The sequence below is a fragment of the Dasypus novemcinctus genome, chromosome 13 (genome assembly GCF_030445035.2).
Source record: "Dasypus novemcinctus isolate mDasNov1 chromosome 13, mDasNov1.1.hap2, whole genome shotgun sequence".
Lineage (NCBI taxonomy): Eukaryota > Metazoa > Chordata > Mammalia > Cingulata > Dasypodidae > Dasypus > Dasypus novemcinctus.
The window spans coordinates 26,188,377-26,210,620 of record NC_080685.1 but is presented as its reverse complement, the minus strand read 5'-3'; the positions used below and the strand labels follow the sequence as shown (position 1 = coordinate 26,210,620).

At 42.2% G+C, this 22,244-nt stretch overlaps 2 protein-coding genes across 9 annotated transcripts; one reads left to right on the top strand and one right to left on the bottom strand.

The window, feature by feature from the left end:
- Window positions 1–18,137, top strand: TDRKH (tudor and KH domain containing). Of its 8 annotated transcripts, none has more exons than XM_058309652.1 (14): window positions 1–121; window positions 659–775; window positions 8,267–8,415; window positions 9,144–9,250; window positions 10,262–10,451; window positions 11,158–11,297; window positions 11,407–11,566; window positions 12,290–12,450; window positions 12,630–12,802; window positions 13,027–13,091; window positions 13,353–13,504; window positions 13,732–13,833; window positions 14,087–14,183; window positions 14,371–18,137. In XM_058309652.1, exons 3-14 carry the CDS (start codon window positions 8,292–8,294, stop codon window positions 14,421–14,423), a joined length of 1,524 nt encoding a protein of 507 aa, XP_058165635.1. In that variant the 5' UTR covers window positions 1–121; window positions 659–775; window positions 8,267–8,291; the 3' UTR covers window positions 14,424–18,137. The 8 variants fall into 8 exon arrangements, with proteins under 8 accessions (XP_058165635.1, XP_058165632.1, XP_012378095.1 ...); XM_058309649.1 differs by having other exon boundaries at window positions 11,407–11,737; XM_058309651.2 differs by lacking the exon at window positions 659–775 and having other exon boundaries at window positions 13–121; window positions 10,262–10,351; window positions 11,193–11,297; ... (1 more) ...; window positions 14,371–14,455; window positions 14,623–18,137.
- On the bottom strand, window positions 16,689–19,974 carry OAZ3 (ornithine decarboxylase antizyme 3). The gene is given in 5 exon segments (NM_001290400.1): window positions 16,689–16,944; window positions 17,728–17,813; window positions 18,307–18,482; window positions 19,327–19,463; window positions 19,746–19,974. Coding segments are annotated over 5 exon segments (705 nt in total). The 5' UTR covers window positions 19,910–19,974; the 3' UTR covers window positions 16,689–16,801.
- Window positions 19,975–22,244: the final 2,270 nt, after the last annotated feature.

The window sequence follows — 22,244 nt, the reverse complement described above, 5'->3', positions numbered from 1 at the left end:
GGGGAAGTGGCGGGGGGAGCCAGGCGGGCGGCGCCGGGAGTCGCGGTGCGAGTGGGAGGAGGTGAAGGCTGCTGGGCTGAGGTGCGAGGCGGTGTACCCAGCAGCCTACCGTCGAGGAGCGGTAAAGGCGGGCGCCGAGAGCGGAGGTTTGGGGATGGGAGAGGCAGGCCCGGCGGAGTCGTTGGCAACGTGGAGGCGAAAATGCTGGTTGAGGGAAAGGAGGCGTCGAGGAGCCCCGGGGCGAGGCGAGGGGGTGCGGGGGTGGGGGGTGGGGGGTGGGAGGCGCTATCGGCCGCTGGTTGGGGGTTGTTTCGGGGGCCGCTTTACCTCGGGAGGTAGTAAACCATATCCAAAGGAAACACTGGTCCCCGGGGGAAGCCCAGCGGACCAGGTGCGGGAGGGTTTGCCCCGCGTCCGTCTGGGCTCTGCGTCTGATTCCTTTTTGAGACTGAGAAACGCCATCAGATTATTTTGCCTGTTATCTTCCCCAGCTTTTTCTTTAGTTTCTCTATTAGGGTGACTCTGTACTTCGTCAGAATAATAAATTGGGATGATTGTTCCGCCAATTTCTCTTAATGCAGGTATCACCGTCGTGGGCTTTAAACTGAAGATTCTCATTTCAAAACTTTATTTTTAGACCCCCCCTTTTTTTTTTCAGCTTGAAAGCGTCGGGTTGAGGCTTTTTCTACTCACTGGTTTTAAAATAAGTGTAGCAGGGATGAGAAGATTGAGCTGCTTCAGTTCAACAAACTTATTACCATGTTTTAGGTACTTGGTGAGTTCTGGTTATTACAGGGTGTTGTAGTGAGATAGATATCCTTGCCCCCGTAGAGCTCACAGGGTGAGTTGACTCCTAAGAATGTTTTTGAAACAATGATAGAAAAGTAAACCTGGGTGGGATACGCACATCGAATACTTGTTAGCACCTGTTTTCTTAATTTATTTTTTTAATTTTTTTCTTTATTAGAGAAGTTGTGAGTTTATAGACCAACCATGCTTAATATACAGAATTCCCGTATACCTCCCTGTTATCAACACCGCGCATTGATGTGGAGCATTTGTAACAATTGAAAGCACTTTTTATCATTGTACTATTTTAATAATCCATGGCTTAACTTAGGGTTTGCTGTGTAGTGCATTTCCATGGATTTTTTTAAATTGAATTTTTATTCCGTTACCATATTACAACCTAACATTTCCCTCTTTTAACCACATTCAGATATGTTTCAGTACTGTTAATTTTGCTTACAGTGTTGTGTTGCCATCTCCACCACCTCAGGAAATTCCAAAGTTAGATTTTACTGAAAACCAATCATTAGAGTTGATATACATGTGTGTCCTCTTTTTTTTTTTCTAACCTTGCCTCCCCTAGATACTGTGGTCTTAAGTTCTAGTCTCTTCTTCCTTCCCATTCAATTTTAAGTAAAAAAAACAAACTCAAGCCAGCATTCAATACTGTACTGAATTGTCTCTGTTTGCACCGTGTTATTTCCCACTTTTATTTCTTTTTTTCAACAGAAACTTAGAACGTTGTGAAAGGATATGTGAATTATAAGCAAAACTGTTCTTGATTAATCAAGTAGATACTCATTCTCTGAGATATCAGCTGATAACTCAATCAGCACGAAATTCATTTGTAAGAGCTGAAGAGGAGTTAGTGAAATTTAGCTTTTGGCTCAAGTAGGAATTGCCTAATAAATTTATCCTTATGGACATTCATTTTCCTGCCACACCCACCCCCTTACCATAACCACCAAATTGTTAACATTCTCTATCAACCACCAACATCTACAATATGCTCAAACCAGAAACCTGATAGCCAGTTCCTTGACTCTACTCTCTACCTTTCCATAAATCAATTGCTAGGTCTTGTGGAACCTACCTATTAAAATTTTCCCTACTCCATCTACTCTTTTTTTTAAAGATTTATTTTATTTATTACCCCCCCCCCCCGCATTGTCTGCTCTGTGTCCTCTTGCTGTGTGTTCTTCTGCGTCAGCTTGTATTATCATGTGGCACCAGAAAACTGCGTCTCTTTTTTTGTTGCGTCATCTTGCTGCATCAGCTTTCCATGTGTGTGGCGCCACTCCTGGGTGGGTTGCGCTTTCCCCCCCCCCCCCCCCACACCGGGCAGCTCTCCTTATGGGGAGCATTTCTTGCGCATGGGGTTCCCCTACACGGGGGACCACAGGGGTCAGGAGGCCCTGCGTTTAGAACCCTGGACCCCCCATATGGTAGGTGGATGCTTTGTCAGTTGAGCCACATCCTCTTCCCTCCATCTGCTCTTCATCTCTATCATCTCCACCTGGACTAGTCTCCAAATTGGTGTCGATACACCCACTTTTTGCTGTCTCAGTTCCTTCTCACTATAGACACAACTATTAATCTAGAATTACAAGAGTGGCATGTGTTGTGAAAGGATGTTCAGGGTACTAGGGAAGCCCTTAGCAATGGAACCCAACCTAGTTTAGAGAGTCAGGATGTGTGTGTGTTGGGGGGGAGGGGGAATGTCTGCAAAGCCAGAGGCATATCATGTCCTTTTGCCTTAATCTTGATAGTTTCTGAACTGAAAAATGCTGTTAGTCCCTTGAGACTACTTGAAGAGGTGCAATCATGACTGGCCTTCAAAACAGACTTTTTTCTCTTGTATTCACACTGTGTAGAAGTGACTAATAAGTTTTGTGATCTTAAGACAATTCTTTTATCTCCTTGGACCTCAGTTTCCCCCAGCTGCAAGTGCTATTAATGAGTTCACAAGATCTCTGCCGTCCCTTCTAATTCTAAAATTCTGATTTCTGTGCCCTGGAGATTGAATTGTGGTCAAAAAAGGGGGTGGTAAAGCAGACAGCGGAAGTGGATGTGGCTCAAGCAGTTCAGTGCCTGCTCCCACATGGGAGGGTCCACTCTCACATGGGAGGTCCCAAAGTCTTTTCCTGGTGCCTCCTGAAAAAGAAAACACAGCAAGCAAAACAAGCGATAAAATCAACTCAGGGAAGCCAATGTGGCTCAGTGGTTGAGTGCTGGCTTCGCACATCAGAGGTCCCAGATTCAATCCCCAACCCTGGTTTCTCAAAAAAAAAAAAAAAAGCAGACAGCAGAGTGCTGATCAAATGTTTGCTCTTTTTCACAGGGCTAGATTTATTTCCCAAAGCTTTTAATACTGAAAAACTCTTTAAGGAAACAATGGAAAGGCTGCTAGGGAAAAGCAAGTAAGGACCTCTGCCCATCAAGATAAGACCTTCCCTACCAGAAAGTTCCAAGAGAGCAGCTGCGAAGTCTGTCTTGCCTATTTTGCTCCAGGGCCAAGCACACAGTGCATACCCAGTCAATATATATTGGTTTGAATGCAGAAAAAACTATTTGCATTTTAATGAGGTGGTTTTCAACTGTGCACCCTCTAGCACCTCCCAGTTGTTGCCTTAACTCCTCCCCCTCCCCTACCTTAAATGCGTTTCTTGCATTTAATTGTTTTGGCATTTATCTTTCCTACTGTATTGTGTCTCGGGGCTGGAATTCATATTCTTCCTTGTATCCCATTATGCTCAGCCCATGACTCAGGGATATAGCACTGTTTAGCTGAGGCACATTAATATTGAAAACAAGCTTTGTACTTTAAAGACCATGTGAAAAGATAATGAGTGAATGAGTGACCAGGAAAACATAAGTCAATTTTTTTTTTTTTAATTTATCCCCCCCCCCATTGTCTGCTCTCTGTGTCCATTTGCTGTGTTTTTCTGTGACCCCTTCTATCCTTATTAGCGGCACCGGGAATCTGTGTTTCTTTTTGTTGTGTCATTTTGTTGTGTTAGCTACCCGTATGTGCAACGCCGTTCTTGGGCAGGCCGCACTTTATTTCATGCTGGGCGGCTCTCCTTAAGGGGCACACTCCTTGCGCGCGTTGGGCTCCCCTTCGCGGGGAACACCCCTGCGTAGCAGGGCACTCTTTGTGCGCATGGGCCAGCTCCACACTGGTCAAGGAGGCCCAGGGTTTGAGCCACGGACCTCCCATGTGGTAGGTGGATGCCCTAACCACTGGGCTAAGTCCACTTCCCTCAAATCTTTTCTAGACATTCAGAATAAACCATCTCAATGTAGGAAAGTAGCAGTTTGAGGCTCATGTGTTCAAAAATTATTTAAACAAAAATTTTCCTTTATGATCCAAAACCTGTTTCCTTTCCTTTGGTATTTACATCATGCCACCTTAACTTCTCAGTGGTGGAAGATTTTATTTGCAGCCTGATTTGTTTTGTTTTTGTTTTTGTTTTAATAAATGAATTACCCAGTGAATTAGGGAAGGAGCCTCATACTTGAGAACGAACGCACATTAAATTCTTTTTTCCTATCCCCTAAAAAGAAAAGGAAAAAAAAAATTCCTTCAGGTTGAAACTCAATCTTTAAAAGTGCTATACTGGATCTGCTGAGTAACTGATCACCCATAATAGGACTCTTGAAAAGAGCTCCCAACGAAAATAATAAAAGGAGATTGTGTTTTTCTCTTCAGACCATGAGTCTCAGCAAGAAGGTGGATTAAATTTGTTGAAATTATCCACTAGAAAATAATAGATTTATCAGACTTCTGGCAGTTCCCTGAAGAATTTTATTCAGTTCTGCTGGTCAGTAAAATTCTCTGAGATCAGATGTAAATCATGGTCTTCTGTGTGACAGGAGTAAGAAATCCACTCTCCTTTTGTGATTTTATCTACTCTCTGGAGTAAGATTACCACGCTACATCTTCTCTTTTCCTTATAAACTTTCAGGTAATGCCCATTTAGAATCAAAGTTTTATTCCTGAGTACGTTCTATATTCTTTTTTTTTTTAGCCTTACTGGCATACAACCAGGCTTTTGTGGGGTTTTTTTTTTCCTTTAAGGAAAAAGACTTTTTTTTTTGGTGGGGGGGTGTATATCATAATCCTTTAGATTGAATTTTTGTACCTGGAAGCAAATTACAGCATAAATTACATTTTCCTCAGTTATTTTTAAGCAAATCTAGTTAAAAGCCACATTGTGTTTTGTTCTACTAGATTGTAATAGATGAAAATAAAAACTTTAGTTTTTTTAACCACTTACAATGTTTTCCACCAGTACTTATTAATTTTGAATTAAGTGTATTGATCAAAATAAAGAGGAACGATAACCTATTACTGTTCCTTTGAGAGTTTAGGTAAAAGGAAGAGGGGGCAGGGGAACTTCTATACTCACATTAAAAGGTTTTTAATAAGCAAATGATAGCCCTGCCTCAGGGCAAGAGGTTAAGTAACCACTTTGAGCGTGTGTACTCCTCTGTAAAAATGGGGTTAATATTTCCTACTTAACAGGGTTGTATGAAGAGTGAATGAAATAATGTAAATAAAGTGCCTGGTATTGTCGCTACTCAATACGTTTATCTTTTCATCCTTGAATCTGTAGTACCACCATAGCATCTAGCATACAGAAGTTCTCAAATGTTAGTAGGTCTATATTGGTGAAGCCAGTAGTCTAGAAGGCACAGACATAGTGAATAAACAGTTAAATTACAGTGAGAAAAAAATGCCAGAATGGCAGTATCTTACATGAAGAAGTGTGAACTCAGAAGGAACATCCTAAGTCAGCTAGGGGAAATCCCAGAGGCCTCAGAAGAGGAGGTGATATTAGAACTGAGACTTGAAGAAGGCATAGAATTTTGCCACAGACACCAGATGGGATAAGGAGTAAGTCTAAGAAGACAGAAGTGACACATGTTGGAGCAAGGATACATAAGGAAGCACATCATATTCCCCCATTAAAGGTGGAGTTAGACTATGAGGCTGTGAAGGTTGTAGGCAGACATCAGGTTGTAAAGAAATTTTTGTGCCATTAAGGAGTTTACATTTAAGCCAGATGAGGAAATGTGTTCATTTATTTGACAAATATTTGAGAGGCTACTGTGTGCTAAGCACTAGGGATATAGAAAAACAAAAATTCTTGCCCTTATAGACTTGACATTGTAATGGAGGGACACTCAAGATGAAGTAGCCACTGTAATGACTTTGGCTTTTAATGATAATGAGATGAGAAGCTCCTGGAAGGTTTTGAGCAGATTAGTAAATTCATTTGATTTACTCAGGTGTTGTGTTGTGAATAAACCAAAGGGACAATGCCAAATGCAGGGAAGAAAATTAGAAAGCAGTTGTAATAATCCAGGCAAGAGATAGTGGTTTAGAGTGGGGCCTAGAGAAGTAAAAAGTGGCCAAATGCTTTTTAATTTGAAGAGTGGAGCTAGTAGAATTTGCTGACAGTCTGGATGTGCAGTTTGAGACAGAGAGGATGACTAAGATTTTAGCCTGATCAACTACAATTAAAAAATGGAGGTACCTTTTACCGAGATGTCAAAACACTAGGAAGAGGGGATAAAATGAGGACCTCAGTGTTGCCCAGTTCTAGATGCCTGTTAGATATCAAATGGAGATGACAGTTGGATATGCAAACCAGGAGTTTGGAAGAAAAGTTCTAGTTGGATCTATGAATTTCGAAGTTATCAGCATATAAATGGGATTTAAAGCCAAGCCATGAATGAGCCTGGATGAGATCACCAGGGAAGTAAGTATAGTTAAAACTGAGAAGGTGAAGTCCAGAGCCCTGGGGTACTCCTGTGTTTAGATGTTAGGGAAATGAGAAGGAACCAGCAAAGGAGAGACTGAAGAAAGGGAGGAGGAAAACCAGGAGAGAGTGCTGTCTTGGAAACCAAGTGAGAAAAGCGTTTCAGAACAGAGGGAGTCAGCAGCTATGCTAGATACCTTGGCAAGGTCAGGTAAGATGAGGACAAGAATTGATCACTGGATTTAGCAATGTTAAGTCATTGGTGACCTTGACAAGAGCAGTTAGGTTGGACTCAGGAAGAGATATTGAAGATGGAAGTATTGACTCACTCTTGAGTTTTCCTGAAAAGGGAAAGTAAGAAATGGGAAGTAGTTAGAGGAATAAGTGGAGTCTAGAAAGGGTTTTCTTCAAGAAGGGAGAAACAATAGCATATTTGTATACTGAAGGAAAGAACCAGAAGAGAAGGAACCATTAATGTTGTGATACTGGAAAAGGAGGGAGAACTGGTAGAGGAACACTTTATGAGAGACAACAGTGCTGGGAACACAGTCATCCATGGCCACAGAAGAATAGAGTAATTAGGTGCAGAAGGAGCTAGGTGGGTGGGTAAATGTGGTGGGAACTTACGGAGATTCTCTGAATGTTTGTTGTTTTATCAGTGAAATAGGAAACAAGGATATCAGTTGAAAGTGAGGATGGGGAAAGAGGTGCTAGAGGTTTGAAAAAAGAAGAGATAAAATAATTGTCTAGGAGGATGAGAAGGTGCATGGAATAAGGAAATCCAGTTAGGGACATGTTAAAATTTGCTTGGCAGCAAACCAAAGTGTGAGACTAGTAGCAGGAAGTCCAGGAAGAAGGCCACTGCAGTGGTCTAACTGAGGTTTGCTAAGCATCTGAATTAGGCCACATGTACTGTTGTTGGAGTCACTAGTATATGGGAAGCATTTGAAGCTGCAGGTGTAGATAAAATTGTCCAAAGAGCAGAGTGGCAATAGCAGTTGGATAGAGGATATAGGAAGACAAGGCCAAAACTTGAAGGTCCTCCAGGGAAATAGGAGAAACCAGGAGGACAAAGAAACCAAGTTTTGTGAAGGGATGGCTGCCTTCCTGCTGCTCAAAGAGGTAAGGTGAGATAAGGCTTCATGCACGCACTCTCATATATGGGAAGTTGCAGTTTGGGTGAAGGAGTAGAGCAGAACCCCCTTTAACTGTTCATTGAAAAGTTAATAGAAATCAGAAGTAGAGATGGTAAATAAAGACTGTATTTCCAAGAAATGTAAGTAGCAAGGCCTTTACTAGGCCTGGAATTGCATTCCATGCAGAGAAAACAGCTTCTGGAAAGGCCTGGACAGAAGGACAAAAAGGAGTTTGAAATAGTTTGACACAAAATCTAAATACATATTTTTAGAATGTGATTCATTTAATATTTTTTTTCTGTTCCTTTGTCTACTGAAGTTGTAACAGAGTTATCACATTTCTCCTTGGAACAGGGAGAATGAAGTATGCTTCCATTTCGTTGTATGTGTATGTGTCCCTCAGCTAACTTTTTTATATATCCTGAGACCTTTTAAGTGAATTAGATTTTGAAACTGTGAAGCTTTTGAAATGCGAAGTTAGACAATAGTATTCTTTTCAGTAATATTAAAATGTGTGCCTCTGCCAGTCTTAGCAAGTGTTGAATAAAAGCTTTTCTCCCTTATTTGTTTCAGGATGTAAGTCATAGCACAGCAGAAAATGTCCTCTGAAAGGACTTCTTGGACAAGCCTGTCCACTATTCAGAAAATAGCACTGGGTCTTGGGATCCCAGCTAGTGCAACAGTTGCCTATATCCTATACCGCAGATATAGGGAAAGCAGAGGTATGTAAACTCCATGGCTGTGCATGTGGAAATGTTCAAACTGTTCCATCCTTGATGAATTGAAATGAAAGCTCTTCCCTTGCCAGAACTGGTATTGTTGGCTTGTAATTGACTTTCTTTGAGAGATCTTTGACCAAAACTATTTGGTTTCTTCTTTCTTACAATTTTACTATAAAGTTAGTCTATGGAATGAAGAAGTCATTTTATAATTCCATTGACATGTTCCCTTCAATAGCATCAATGCTGCAATGGAATGTGTGTGTGTATGAGCATTCTTATCTTCTTCACATGCTCCTTCTCTCTATTCAGTTGATAGGAGAAGGCAATTTCCCCACAAGCTAGACCTAGAGTAGTAAATGATTTATGTACAAATCAGTCAGAAGAAGTTCTGAGCTTAGTTGACTCTTCTGCCAACTCTAAACCCTCATTCTTTGGAAATTATATGTCTTGGGAAGAATAGTTTGCTCAATACCCAGCACCTCCTGTTTGCAAAGACTAAATAATGCTTTTCCCATTTTAGCATCTGAAAAAGCATCCTCAGAAGAGAGAAGGCCCATCTTCTTGGGACCTTCTAATTCCCACTCAGAAAATATTTCTCCTTGTCATTATGGTTGAGATCCTCAGTTTATCTCTTGGATCAGTATCAGTTGGACAGCCAGATTTGGGGAAGGCTAGAGTAGCTTTGGATGTTAAATCCAAGCTTGATCTGATTATTATCATCTGTGCAGAAGAGCGCCTGACATTTGTTGGGGAAGATGACATTGAGATAGAGATGCGGGTTCCCCAGGAGGCTGTGAAGCTGATCATTGGCCGCCAAGGAGCCAATATTAAACAGGTAAGTGTGCGACAAGGCAACAGGCTTTCCCAGGGATCGACTCTTTATAAATTTTTTTTCATCTTCCCTTCTCTTCCCCCATTCCACAAAACATACCGATAGTATGCATATTTAACAAGAAAAAGCACAAGAACTTTTTAGCAAACTAAGCGGTTTTCCTTCTAGAGATGAGTACTTCTGCTCCATAGAGAACGGATGACTTAGATTGAAATCAGAGCTTTTGATTGGATGATTCTCAGCTTCGTATCGTTTGAACCATTCTTTTCTACTATGGAATTAATGAACTCTCATTAATTGCCAGGAAATACTGAATTTCTCTGCCTTGTTCTTTCCATCTTTCATTGTTCAGTTGGAACATCAGGAAGACAAAATATTTGATTTCTAATCAGATAAAAATTAGGAGGAAAGGAAGAGTTCTAAACCAAAAGAGAAGTTGTTTTATTTTTATTTTTATTTTTTTAAAGATTTATTATTTATTTAATTCCCTCCCCTCCCCCCGGTTGTCTGTTTTCTGTGTCTTTTTGCTGCATCTTGTTTCTTTGTCCGCTTCTTGTCATCAGCGGCACGGGAAGTGTGGGTGGCGCCATTCCTCGGCAGGCTGCTCCCTCCTCCGTGCTGGGCAGCTCTCCTTATGGGTGCACTCCTTGCGCGTGGGGCTCCCCTACACGGGGGACACCCCTGTGTGGCAGGGCACTCCTTGTGCGCATCAGCACTGCGCATGGGCCAGCTCCACACGGGTCAAGGAGGCCCGGGGCTTGAACCGCGGGCCTCCCATGTGGTAGACGGACGCCCTAACCACTGGGCCAAAGTCCGTTTCCCGAGAAGTTGTTTTAAAATAACTGGGGTTACCTTTGTCACTAATCTTCCATAAGTACAAGTAATTGAGGACTGATTTTAGCATTTTAGCATAACTGATTCCTGTGGTTAACCCCATCTGCCTCCAGGATTTAGGCCCCTATGGAACTCTTCCAGAACCTACTACCATGGATTCATGTATCCTTTTCTCTACAGCTTCGGAAACAGACAGGCGCTCGGATTGACGTGGACACAGAGGATGTAGGCGATGAGCGGGTACTGCTTATCAGTGGTTTTCCTGTTCAGGTGTGCAAAGCCAAAGCAGCAATCCATCAGATCCTGACAGAGAATACCCCCGTGTCTGAGCAGCTCTCAGTTCCCCAGAGATCTGTGGGCAGAATCATAGGTACCACTGGATGGCTTCCTCTGCTGTTTTCTTTATTCTTTACCTCTGCCTTTCTTTTCACATTTCCCCAAGGTTTTTCCTGGTCTTCCCCGCCTTCACCTTGCTGAGAAAAAAAAGACAGGGACATTGAGACCAGAATTTTATTTTTTTATTGAACCAGTGTTAAAATAAAACTCAGTTCAGGAAGTTATATGATCTGAACCTTAAAATTAGGTTCCAGAAGGGTTCGGGTAAATGTATTTACCTCATAATAGATTTTTAAAGGGACATTAAGAATGTTCATGTTATCCCTAATCTTTCAAGATTGTGCTATAGAGAGCACCTGCTATGCTTTTCCATAGGACATTCCTTAGTGCTGCCGTGAGAGCCAGGGAAATGTGCCATTCTTGGCCTAGTGTTCTGGGTAGTATAAGAGCTTGGGATATAAAGAATGTCCTTGCTGAGTGGTCAGAAAATGAAAATGGCATAAAGAAGTTAACCTTGTCAAGGTGTAGAGTTTAAATAAAGTGGAAAAAGTAAATAATGCAATATTCTCCTCCCTACAGTAAGGATTTCAGCAGCTCCTGGTTTCCATTTAACATCTTACGTTTTGTTTAATTTGGAAATGAAAACTGACTCTCTTCTCCCAGTTTATACAGAATATGATTTTTCTAGTAGTTTAGGTTAGCAGGGAGGGAAGAACAGTTTTGTGTATTATTCAATGCAGGGAGAGGTGGTGAGACAATTCGTTCTATCTGTAAGGCCTCTGGAGCCAAAATTACTTGTGACAAAGAATCAGAGGGGACATTACTACTATCAAGACTTATAAAAATCTCAGGAACACAGAGGGAAGTGGCAGCAGCTAAGGTAAGTAGCTTAGAATTGAATTGTGCTTAAGAATGAGAAGAACCTTTACTCAGCCCTGGGTCAGAATATCTGGCCACATAGATGTCATGCCTTTTCATGTTTTCCATAGCATTTGATCCTGGAGAAAGTTTCAGAAGATGAAGAACTTCGGAAGAGAATTGCTCATTCTGCAGAAACAAGAGTCCCACGCAAGCAGCCCATTAGTGTAAGAAGAGAGGAAGTGACAGAGCCAGGTGGAGCTGGAGAGCCAACTATGTGGAAAAACACTGGTACTAGCAAAGTGCAGGCTACAACACTGGCAGTTCCTCCACACAATGGAGGTGGCGACATGGCTGTTGTAGGGCCAGCACAGGAAGAAGGTGCCTGGGGAAAACCTAATGGTGACAACCTTCAGGAGGAGTCTGGAGCCCAGGCCAGTCCAGAGATGTCTGTGTTTGAAAGTATGTAACAAAGAGGGAGCCCATTAGCCATAGGAAAGATGGAAATACTGGCTTAGAGGACTCAAAATAGGAAGTAATAAAAAGTACTTTGTTTTCTTAATTACTTGCAAATCTGTCATATAGATGTTTTTCCAGTAATATTTTACTTGGATTGGTACTAAACATAAGTAATGGTTTTCTGAATACAAACCAACTAATGATAAAGGGGAATGAGATAGAAATATGCTGACAAAAGGAAACTAGTCTGTAAGTGATATATCAAATACCTGAATTTACATGATTTTCTTTCTCCTATTTATTAAACAATTAAATACTCAGTCTGAGCTTTTGCCTGTCTCATTACTGTTTTTAAAAATACTATTCAAGAAGAATGAAAAAGCTCTGAGATTTCTCTTTTGTGCATAGGTGCTCAAAACCTTATCAGTTGTCCCTCAAGCCGTTTTTAATGTGGTAACAGCCACGTACTGTTGGCATCTCCCACTCCCCAGTGCAGTCTCATTCCAACCAGAGATGTTTCTGATGTGGCCACCACATCCTTATCCCTGTGTTCAGTCCCCAGTCCTGACTTCAGTTTCCATGCTGATGAGTACCTGGAAGTCTACGTCTCAGCCTCTGAACACCCTAACCACTTCTGGATCCAAATCATTGGCTCCCGCAGCCTCCAACTGGATAAGCTTGTCAGTGAGATGACCCAGCACTATGACAACAGTCTGGTGAGTTGCCATAGGGACGGGGTTAGGATTTAATGAAAGAAGGGCACGTTTTTCATTGTAATACACTTTTTTTCTGGTAGAACAGCTACTCATTCTTCCTTCTGGTATTCCCTGTGTCCGTTTATTAACTGACCCATTCCTAACTCTCCCCTCTCTTGACTCCTCATCCCCATGTCTAGCCTGAAGACTTGACTGTGCAGGTAGGAGACATTGTGGCAGCACCTTTACCTACAAATGGCTCCTGGTATCGAGCCCGGGTTCTTGGCACCTTGGAGAATGGGAATCTGGACCTCTACTTTGTTGACTTTGGAGATAATGGAGATTGCCCACTGAAGGACCTCAGAGCTCTCAGGTCAGTGTGGAGTCAAGGTGGGAGTCAGACTGGAGCCCAACTATTGAGTGCGCTGTTGCCACTCCTTACCAGGAGGTGAGGAGGATTTGGAAGACAACCTATTTGCAGAGAACAGATGATCATCTATCCTCTTCTGGGTTGGTGGTTTTTGTCTAAAAGCAAGAAATAGAAGAATACCCTTCTTGGCCTTAGGAGTCTAATTTCAGTCTCTTCTTTCACTATAGGAGTGACTTTCTAAGCCTTCCATTTCAAGCAATTGAGTGTAGTCTGGCACGGATTGCACCCACAGGTAAAATGATCACATGGCCTAGTGACACTGACTCTAGGTAGAAGAATTTTCATGTAACACACGGGAAGACTTCACATTCCCTCAAGTGCTTTTCCTCACTAATACTTAGTACTTCCCTGGCAGTCAGGTCCACTCTCACCAGAGAAGACATAGGTATTTTCTGGAGTAGAAAGGAATAGTTATAATTTCTCTCCAGGGTATATTCCCTACCCTTCTTAGCACTGACCTCTTATTAGACCCTCCCCTACAATATTTTGCCAGGTGAACAGTGGGAAGAGGAAGCTTTGGATGAATTTGACAGACTCACTCACTGTGCTGACTGGAAACCCCTGGTGGCCAAGATCTCTAGCTATGTCCAGACTGGCATCTCAACTTGGCCAAAAATCTACTTATATGATACTAGCAATGGGAAGGTAAGATGAGGGTTCACTCACTTCTCACTCTTTTAGTATACTGCCTCATTTACTTTTTCTTTCCCAGAAACCCTTAAATGATATTACTCCTAGCTCCCAAGATCTTGCTCACTGTCCACCAGTGAGGAATGTCTTTACAGTATTCATAGCAGGTCTTCTACCCCATTTCCTTAGATTTCCTCTTCCTTACGGAAAGACGATCATTCCCTTTTCATATTTCTTCTCAGAAACTTGATATTGGATTAGAATTAGTACGTAAAGGATATGCAGTCGAGCTTCCTGAAGACATGGAAGAAAACCGAACTTCCCCAGACACATTGCAAGAAATGGTGAGCCATTATAGTCAATTCTGGTGCTTCTTTGAGTTAGACATGGTGCGTGGAAACACAAGGACTTCTAGTCATATTTTGTAGAGAGCTTTCCTCAGGGCTCTCACAGAGTTGCTCCACTAATTGATTAAAGGAGGCACTGTGTCTCTCTCAGAGCCAAACTCATCTGCCTTAACCAGTTCCTATGGGCAGAATGATAGGGTGGCTTCTCTTTTCCCATCAGTTAACTGTTCTCTTGTTTTCATTCCTGCAGGCCACAGAAACAGATGTATCTCTCGGCAGCATGCTGACTGAGGCCAAGAAGAGCCCTGGAGAAATAGCACATACCCTGTCCTGCTTTAGCTTATCAGGTATGAACAGCAATTCCTCCATAGAACATCTTTGGAGGTTACCATCTCTCAACCTCTCCAAATTAGGGAGTTAAGACTTAGTGCTTAGCCAGAACACTAAGCACCAAAAGGCCAGGTGAACCTTCCCCTGGACCTTCCTGACCAGAATAGGGCAGTGTTTAACTTTCTTCTCCTTTTTGCTCCGTAGAAGCTGCCTCTATGTCTGGTGATGATAACCTTGAAGATGACTACTTACTCTGAAGTCTGTATTTCAGCTGGCTTGATCATCTGCTGTGAGTTGGATCCGTCATCTGTAGCAGTTGGAAAGTAATGAGAGCTGACAGCAGGGGCCTTGCTCTCTTCCCTCTTCCCTTTGTGTCCCACCTTAATATGTCTCTACAGGTGCTTTCCTGCAATTTAACTTGTTCTCAGGTTGAGCCTGTCTTTGTGTCTTTGGCAGGATTTGGCACAGGATTTGGTACCTGGAGAGAAGAGACTGACACATGGTCTGGTTTATTGTGTACCAAATGTGTTATCTACTTCGTTGGACTTATCAGAAAAGTGTGGAGGATACAGGGAGACAAATACATTCCCCTACTCCACATCCCTGTATCCATTCGAGTATTTGAATACTGCTCTGTTACTTCCTGGCTATTCAACATCAGGCTTATTCCCATATACCAGTCATAAAACATATCACTGTAAGGCCATGTGCTTTTTGAGGCCGGGAAACAGCCATGGTTTTTGGTCATTGGAAGTGATGATTCTGAAGACTTCTGGCTTACTTCATAGAGTGATTATGGTTAAGGGAAGTTTGTGAGTGGTGAACTGGAGACTGCAGTGGGTCAGGAGGCAAAGGTAAAAATCAGCATAATTACATTAAAAAGTCTAGGGAACTGGGAAGAGAATACTGCATCCCAGCCTCAACTGTTGCTGTTACTGGAGATGGGGTTTTTGAAGCAATGCTCCAACTATTTTCCTGTAAACCGGTTAAAATGCACATGAAGTAGAGAATACTTAGGAAATATTAATAAGTTGCTAGTGTAGTGTCTATATGTATATACACACGTAGATCTATAAGGAGAGAAAGAACATATAACTTTGTTTAAAATGGGATTCTTTGCTGAATAAAGTTCTCAAGAAAATTAAAACCAAATGCTGATTAAATTCCAAGGTGGAAGCAAGACCTATGGGTAAACTATCTTCTTTGCCTAAATTTGGGGAAAATTGCCAACATCTATGAAACGTGTCTCTCCCATGCACACATTTCCCTAAAGTTACTTCAGTCAGCTGTGCACAAGAATCAGAATCATTTAGGCTTTGGCTGTGTAAAAAAGAGCCCTGCACCTAAACTATTTGGAGGAAAAGACCTGTATTAGGATTCCAGAAATGGGTTCCAGGAATCGCTTCCCACTGCAAACTTACTGTAAGACTTCAGATAGCCCACTTCCTTGCATCTTTCCATTTCTGATAGTATTTTGAGGATCCAGTGAGAATTAGAAGGTACTTAAATATTATAAATGTGAGTAATGTGGGTGATAGAATGACAAGTGGAATGAACTTTTTTTTAAGAATCATACAAGATAAACTGGATTAGCACATAAGGATGCCTTACACAGGACTTTTTAATACTGTGCAAGGATTAGTAAAATCTACTTATATACTACATGGCAACTGTATTTTTCCATAGTCATAAGAGGTTTTTTCCTCCAAAAAATATTGGTACAAAGTAACAGGCTCCAGTGAAGAAGTTGTGATAAGTAGCTTGTGTAGTCTTGTAGGAATCGGTGAGAGGCTTCCCTGATTTGACATTTCCAACTTTGGCTGCAGTTTACTGAATTTGCTCACTGAGAAATGCTCAAGCCTGGAATTGGAGCTACCCCACAGCCTTGCCATTTGGTCCCCAGCTTCCTCAGCTCCTCGGGGATCTTTTACTCTTATCCTCTGATGTAATTTATAGGACTTCCTGCTTCAGAAAATGAGTAGGGTCACTCCTAGCTGCAGTTCATTACATTGTATGTAAGTCTATTCCTTTAACATGGCATTTCAGTTTTGTCAGTTTACATCCCATTCTATGAGATACTTGCCACACTGCCACTGCAATCCTGTACTTTTCCTGCTGCTGAGATTGCCCTCTTCTTTGCTATTGTATCTGTTGAAATACTCCCCTTGAGCCAAAGCCAAGGGATCCCTGAATACTTCCTTGGTTTCTTCCACATTCAGAGAGAAGGAATTAGTACTTGTCTCCAATTTAAGCACAAATATATTTTGAAAACTTCCCAAAAAGGCTCTTTCTGAGTTCCCTAATTACTTGGTTCTTGTATTTTGTCATGTGTTTAGTAAATGATTATTGAATAAATGGAGGAATGGTTTCAGGATAGGGGAGAGGCAAAGAGAACCTAAAGTTCTTGGGTTCTTTGCCTCTCTAGTTCACTGTTATCCTACAGTGAATTCAGTTCTAAAAGGCTCATGTTCCACTCCAGCCCACGTCATTATTGCCCCCTAAGAAAGAGGGAACACTTGAGAATTGCACTGCCCTTTATTCCTAGGATGAAGGAAGTTGTCCTGAATCACATCCTGGACCCTTGGTCCCCATGTGTCAGGGCTCCCAGCCCCTCACAAAGTAGGAATAAGCATGGTCAGGGAGGTTCACTGGGTGGGGGGCCAAGGTCCCTTTCAAGGGGATACACCATAAAGATGACATTATCCCAGGGAGGAAGGGCAGGGTGATCTGGTTTGACCACTTCAAAGCCCATGTAGCTGAAGGCCCGCAACAAAGCACCTGTGAAAGGAAAAAAATCATTAGCAAACACTGTGGAGCTCAGTACATCTACTTCCCCAGAGAGTTGGTCTCCTCTTCTAGGGAATGGCCATAGGGGAAGCAGTGTTGTGCAGGCATTAGATGATTTACTCTGAAATCAAACAGACCTAGACTCTAACCCTGACTGTAACATTTAACTAGGTTTGTAACATTCTCCAAATTAACTTTTGAATCTCAGTTTTCTCATTTGTAAAACATTCTAGAGTCTTCCTCACAGGACTGAAGACTCAATATTTATGATGTGCTTAACATCATGATGGTGTAAGTGCTCAGATGTTATGAATGATCATTATTGACCACCCCTTTGTCTAATAGCCAACGGAACATAAACTTGAAGGGGAAGCGGTTATAGTTTATATAATATGTGCTGCAGGCATCTGCTTAAATCTGTTTTTATCCTCATGGCCTTATACCCAACCCCTTCATGCTGTAGGCTCTCAATACATCTGAGATCTTTTCTATCCTACCAACCTCTTGAATGGATTCTGCATAATCCATTTGAATGGATTCATCAATGCTTCTTCAGTCTGGCCTCTAAAATCTGCCTGAAGTGGCTTCCAGATAGTCTACTTGTAAATTGAATGAATAAAATGTTAGATGCCTTGATTTCTGAGGCAGGAGGTGGGATAAAAATCCCTCAAATGCTTGAGGGTGCCTTTTTGTAAAGAGGGAGCAGGGTCTCCCACACAGGAAAAGCTGCCAGCAGCTTCAGCACTAAGGGCAGTGAAGGTCAGAGAAGATCACCTTTATCATTCCGATCATTTGGGAAATTCACAAACACAAAGTCAACGTTGGTCTTCTCCTCCACATACTCCAGAGTTGCGGTCAAACTAGAAGCCAGAGCAAGAAAGATTGCAGTTAACTCAGGATCCAAAAAGACACCTACTAGGAGCAGAAGAGATCTCATTGGTCAGTTTTTACTCTGCAAGGAAATGGAAGTTGCTAAACTCGTTTTGGTCACTTTTTCTCCAAAGCCAAGGAATTGTCTACCACTGGACTAACAACTAAGAGCAAGCCACTGATGGGTAGTGGAGGGGGAGGAGAAGGAAGGGACTGCGCTAGAGACAAACAGCTGGAAAGCACTTCCTGTTACTCAACAATTTATGGATTCCCCACTTATGTGCCACCTCCCATAAACACTTTCCCTGGAACCATAGATGCTGGCTCAGTTGAATGGCTTGTCTGTCAGGTGAGTGTTTTTCCTATATCCAGCTCCTGAATCAGCCCTCACTGGTTAGTATACCCACTCCCTGACTGTTAAGTGATAGAAGGGTGAAATCCCTTACCCCTTCCTTCCCCACTTCCCATCCAGGTTCAGTTCACCTTTCCCGGTTGCCTTGATTCAAGGCCCGATATGGGATATCCAGGAAGAGTCGATGGTCACAGAGAAGGCCGTGCCAATGGGCAGAGGTCTGGGGTGTGAGGCGGAAGTGGAAGTCTAACTGCACTGGGTTCTGGTGGAGCAGGGGGTCAGCAGACAGCACTGTCAGGTTCCCAGCCTGGAAGGGGTCAGGAGTAAAAATTAGTTATGGTCTCCTGCTTCTGAGCTCTCCTAGTCCTCAAAATCAGACCTCGGGCAGATCTGGTTGTGTCCAGAGAGGCAAGAAGGGAGCTGTTTGGGAGCCTTAGTCCTAGAACCTAGCTCAGTCTAGCATGTGGAGTAGATGGAGTATAACTTCACCTGCTGACATCACTTCAGGGGTACACTAACCCCTTAGAAATGAATGTTTAAAGAACAATGCCTTTTTTTTTTTTTAAGCTGTATCATTTAATTTTCATTCTCATTGATAGTGTCACACTTTTTTCATCATGTGGGTTTCCTCAATTCTCCCATATGCCATTTAAAATGCAGAGATCATACCCAGGTATGTTAATGCAGTATGACACACGGACATGCGCAGGGTACATAGGGGTTCTAAGTTCTAGTCCCAGCTTAGCAGCCCAACAATTTTATGTCCCTTGAACTTTTTTTTAAACTTTTTTTTTGAGGTGTCAGGGATTGAACCCAGGACCTCATAGGTGGAAAACGAACACTCAACCACTGAGCCACATCAGTTCCCTGTTCTTTGAATATTAAGACTCCATTCCCCATTAAGAGCCCTTGTTCATCCTTCCTCTTTTCCCATTCTGCTTTTCACCAACAGTTGTGTGACCTTGACTTTAAATCTCTAGGTCAGAATCCTTACCTATAATATATGTGGCTTTTACACATGAGCTCCAAGGTTCCATCTAGCTCTTAACTTTCTGTGATTAGTTTTCCAGCTAGGTACTGTCCCTCCTCCACAAGGTATTGTAGCAAGCAAGGGGCTTCCCTGTCATGGCATCAGCTCACAGTCCACTTACCGAGTACAATTCTTTTAGCTGGTCGTGGTCACCCTGGTCAGTGCTTCTCCCCACCTGGAGGCCTACTAGGGACTCAGGAGCACTGGAGGCAGGAACGGGGCCGGAGTGTTAGGTCCTCGTGTTCCCTATAAGTGATGCTGGTTGGGAAAAAGGCCCAAATTAGTTCACCTCAGGATCTGGGGGAGGGTATTCATAGCTTCCAGGTATGCAGGACCAAGCTCTAACACTATCTTCTACAGCTATTGTGGGCCAGTTCTTCTGTTTCCATTTTCTTAGATGGAAAAATTCTAAAGTTCCCTTTCAGCCTTCCACCCTATTTTGCTAATACCATCTCTTGCTACTTGGGAAGTTCTTTCAAATTATTCCATTCTTCCTTATAGTTTATATAAACAAATACAAGTAGAGATGAAAATAAGTACCTTTTATAAAAAGGAAACATCTTCTCCCGGAGGGTGATCCGGTATTTGTAGCAGTAAAGATAATAGGCGTATGGGGACCAGATTGGGTAGAGGTAGTTCCGTGTTTTTCCCCTCTTGATATAAGAAAGGGAGTAAAGAGAGGGGTGCAGCCTGTTACAAGGCAGTTTCTCAGTTCAGTGCCTCCCTGCGGCAAAGTGAAGTTCAGAGATGGGAGGCAGAGGTACAAGCACCCTGGTGCCATTGTGACCTGGTGGGCACTATGACATAAGAGGTCAGCCCTTAAGTCACTTCAGGATTCTGCCGCTTTCCTACCCCATCCTACCCACTTAACCGAATGCTCATATTAAACCCATATGCCCTTTACAGTTGTCTCAGTGGTTAAAACGCTTTAAAACAGTACTGGTTAGCAAATAGCCCTGCTGAAGCACCTGTGCCCACCTGGCCCTTTACAAACTAAATGCCTCCCGGGGCCTGGACAGCTAATTAAAAATGGTGGTCCTACAGAGTGGAGCTGTAGCAGAACGGAAATCCCACACCCTGTCTTGAAGAAAGCAGACCCATTTTGGCTCCACCCAGTGTTATCATAGAGGAACAGATTCAGTAGTGCCTGCTTTTTTCAATAGAAACTGGAAAGATTTTTGTGGTAAATTTCTCCATTAAAAAATATATCTGTTGGCCTCTAATTCAAAGAATAAAAACTATTGATAAAAAATCAGGACATTGTGAGCAAGACTGATTTCTGCAGCCACCTGTTTGAGACCGCATCCATTCAACAAATATTTGAGGGCCTACAAGCCAGGCACTATTCTAGGTGGTTGGGATACATCAGTAAACAAAACAAAGATCCCTGCCTCATGGAACATATCTTCTAATAGTGGGAACTCAAACAGTAAACCATACATAAATTATTTAATATGTTAGAAGATAACTGCTTTGGGGGGAGAATAGAGCAGGATAAAGGAGAATCAGAAGTGTGGAGACTTGGAACAGGGTATTCCAAGCGGGCCTCATTGAAAAGGTGATAGTTAATCAAAGACTTGAAGGAAGTGAAGGAGTTAGTCAAGCCAACATCAGAGAGTAAGAGCATTCCAAGCAGATGAACTAGCCAGTCCAAAAGCCCTGCCTAAGGAGGTAATGTGTCTGGAGTTTTTAAGAAATAGCAAGGAGGCTGTGTGTGGAACAAAGTGAGCAATACAGAGAGGAGAAAGATAAGGTCAGGGAGTGAATGGGGCCAGGTCACACAGGGCCCTGTAGCTTATCATTGTATAGCCTTTTCTTTCACTATGATAAAAATTCTGGCCTCTGTGCTGCAAATAAACTATAGAGAATTAAGGGAGCTTTTAGGAGATTATTGCAGTAATCCAGATGAAGGTGGTGTCTTAATCCAAGGTGAAGCAGGAGGGTTGGTGGTAAATGGTTGGATTCTTGATATAGCTTAAAGGTAGAACCAAGAGGAGCTGGTGGAGTATGACAGAGAAGTGAATGAGTCCAAGAACGGAAAAAATGTTTCCATCTATAGAGATGGGAAAGGCTACAGGTAGGACAGTTTGGGGTAGGGGTGTGGAGGGGTAGAGAGAGTTCTGTTTTGGACATGTTAACTTTGAGATGTCCATTAGGCATATAAAGGGAAGGTGACAAGCAATCGGATATTCAAATCTGGAGTTTGGAGAAGTCTACTATGCAGGCAAAGATTTGAAAGTCATTAACATAAATAGCATTTTAAGGCATGATACCATCATCAAGAGTGAGTGTATACTAAGAAGAGGTCCAAGGACTGAATCCTAGGGGCACCCTAACATTAAGAAGTGGGGAGAAATGGAAAAATTAGAAAAAGAGATTGTGAAGAATGATGAAGTAGGAAGAACATAAAAGCAAACAAAATTGGTGTCCTGAAACCCAGGTAAAGAAACTGTAAATGGAAGAAGAAATGACCTAAGGGTGGTCATGGGTCAAATAAGATGATGCATAAAGCATCTTTCCACAACCTCCCGCCCCCCATAAACACACTGTTCATCCCACTTAGTCTCCCCAGTACTGAGACTTTTTAGAGGGGGGACTGAGTCTTGCCATAGTCTCTTTTTCATATGGTTTATATGCCTATAGAACAGTTCTTTTAATATCTTAAATACTGCAATGTAATGGCTGTTAGATGACTCCTCAAAAGTGAATTTGAGGTAAAGGAAAGTGAACAAGTACATAGGCAGTTAATTACAGGTTGGAAGGGTGAGGAGGAATGGGGAGTTACTGCTTAATAGGTACAGAGTTTCGGTTGAAATTGAAAAAGTTTTTATGATGGGTGGTGGTTATAGCACAATATTGTGAATGTAATTAATACCAGTAAATTGTACACATGAAAGTGATAATGGGAAATTTCGTTTTGTGCATGTTACCAAACAGAAAAAAAAAAAAAATTTTTTTTAAGAGCCGCATCCTTCCTTCAGGATCCAGTTACTACAGAATGTCAGCATTGGAAGTGACATTAGCACCTAGAGCTAAATC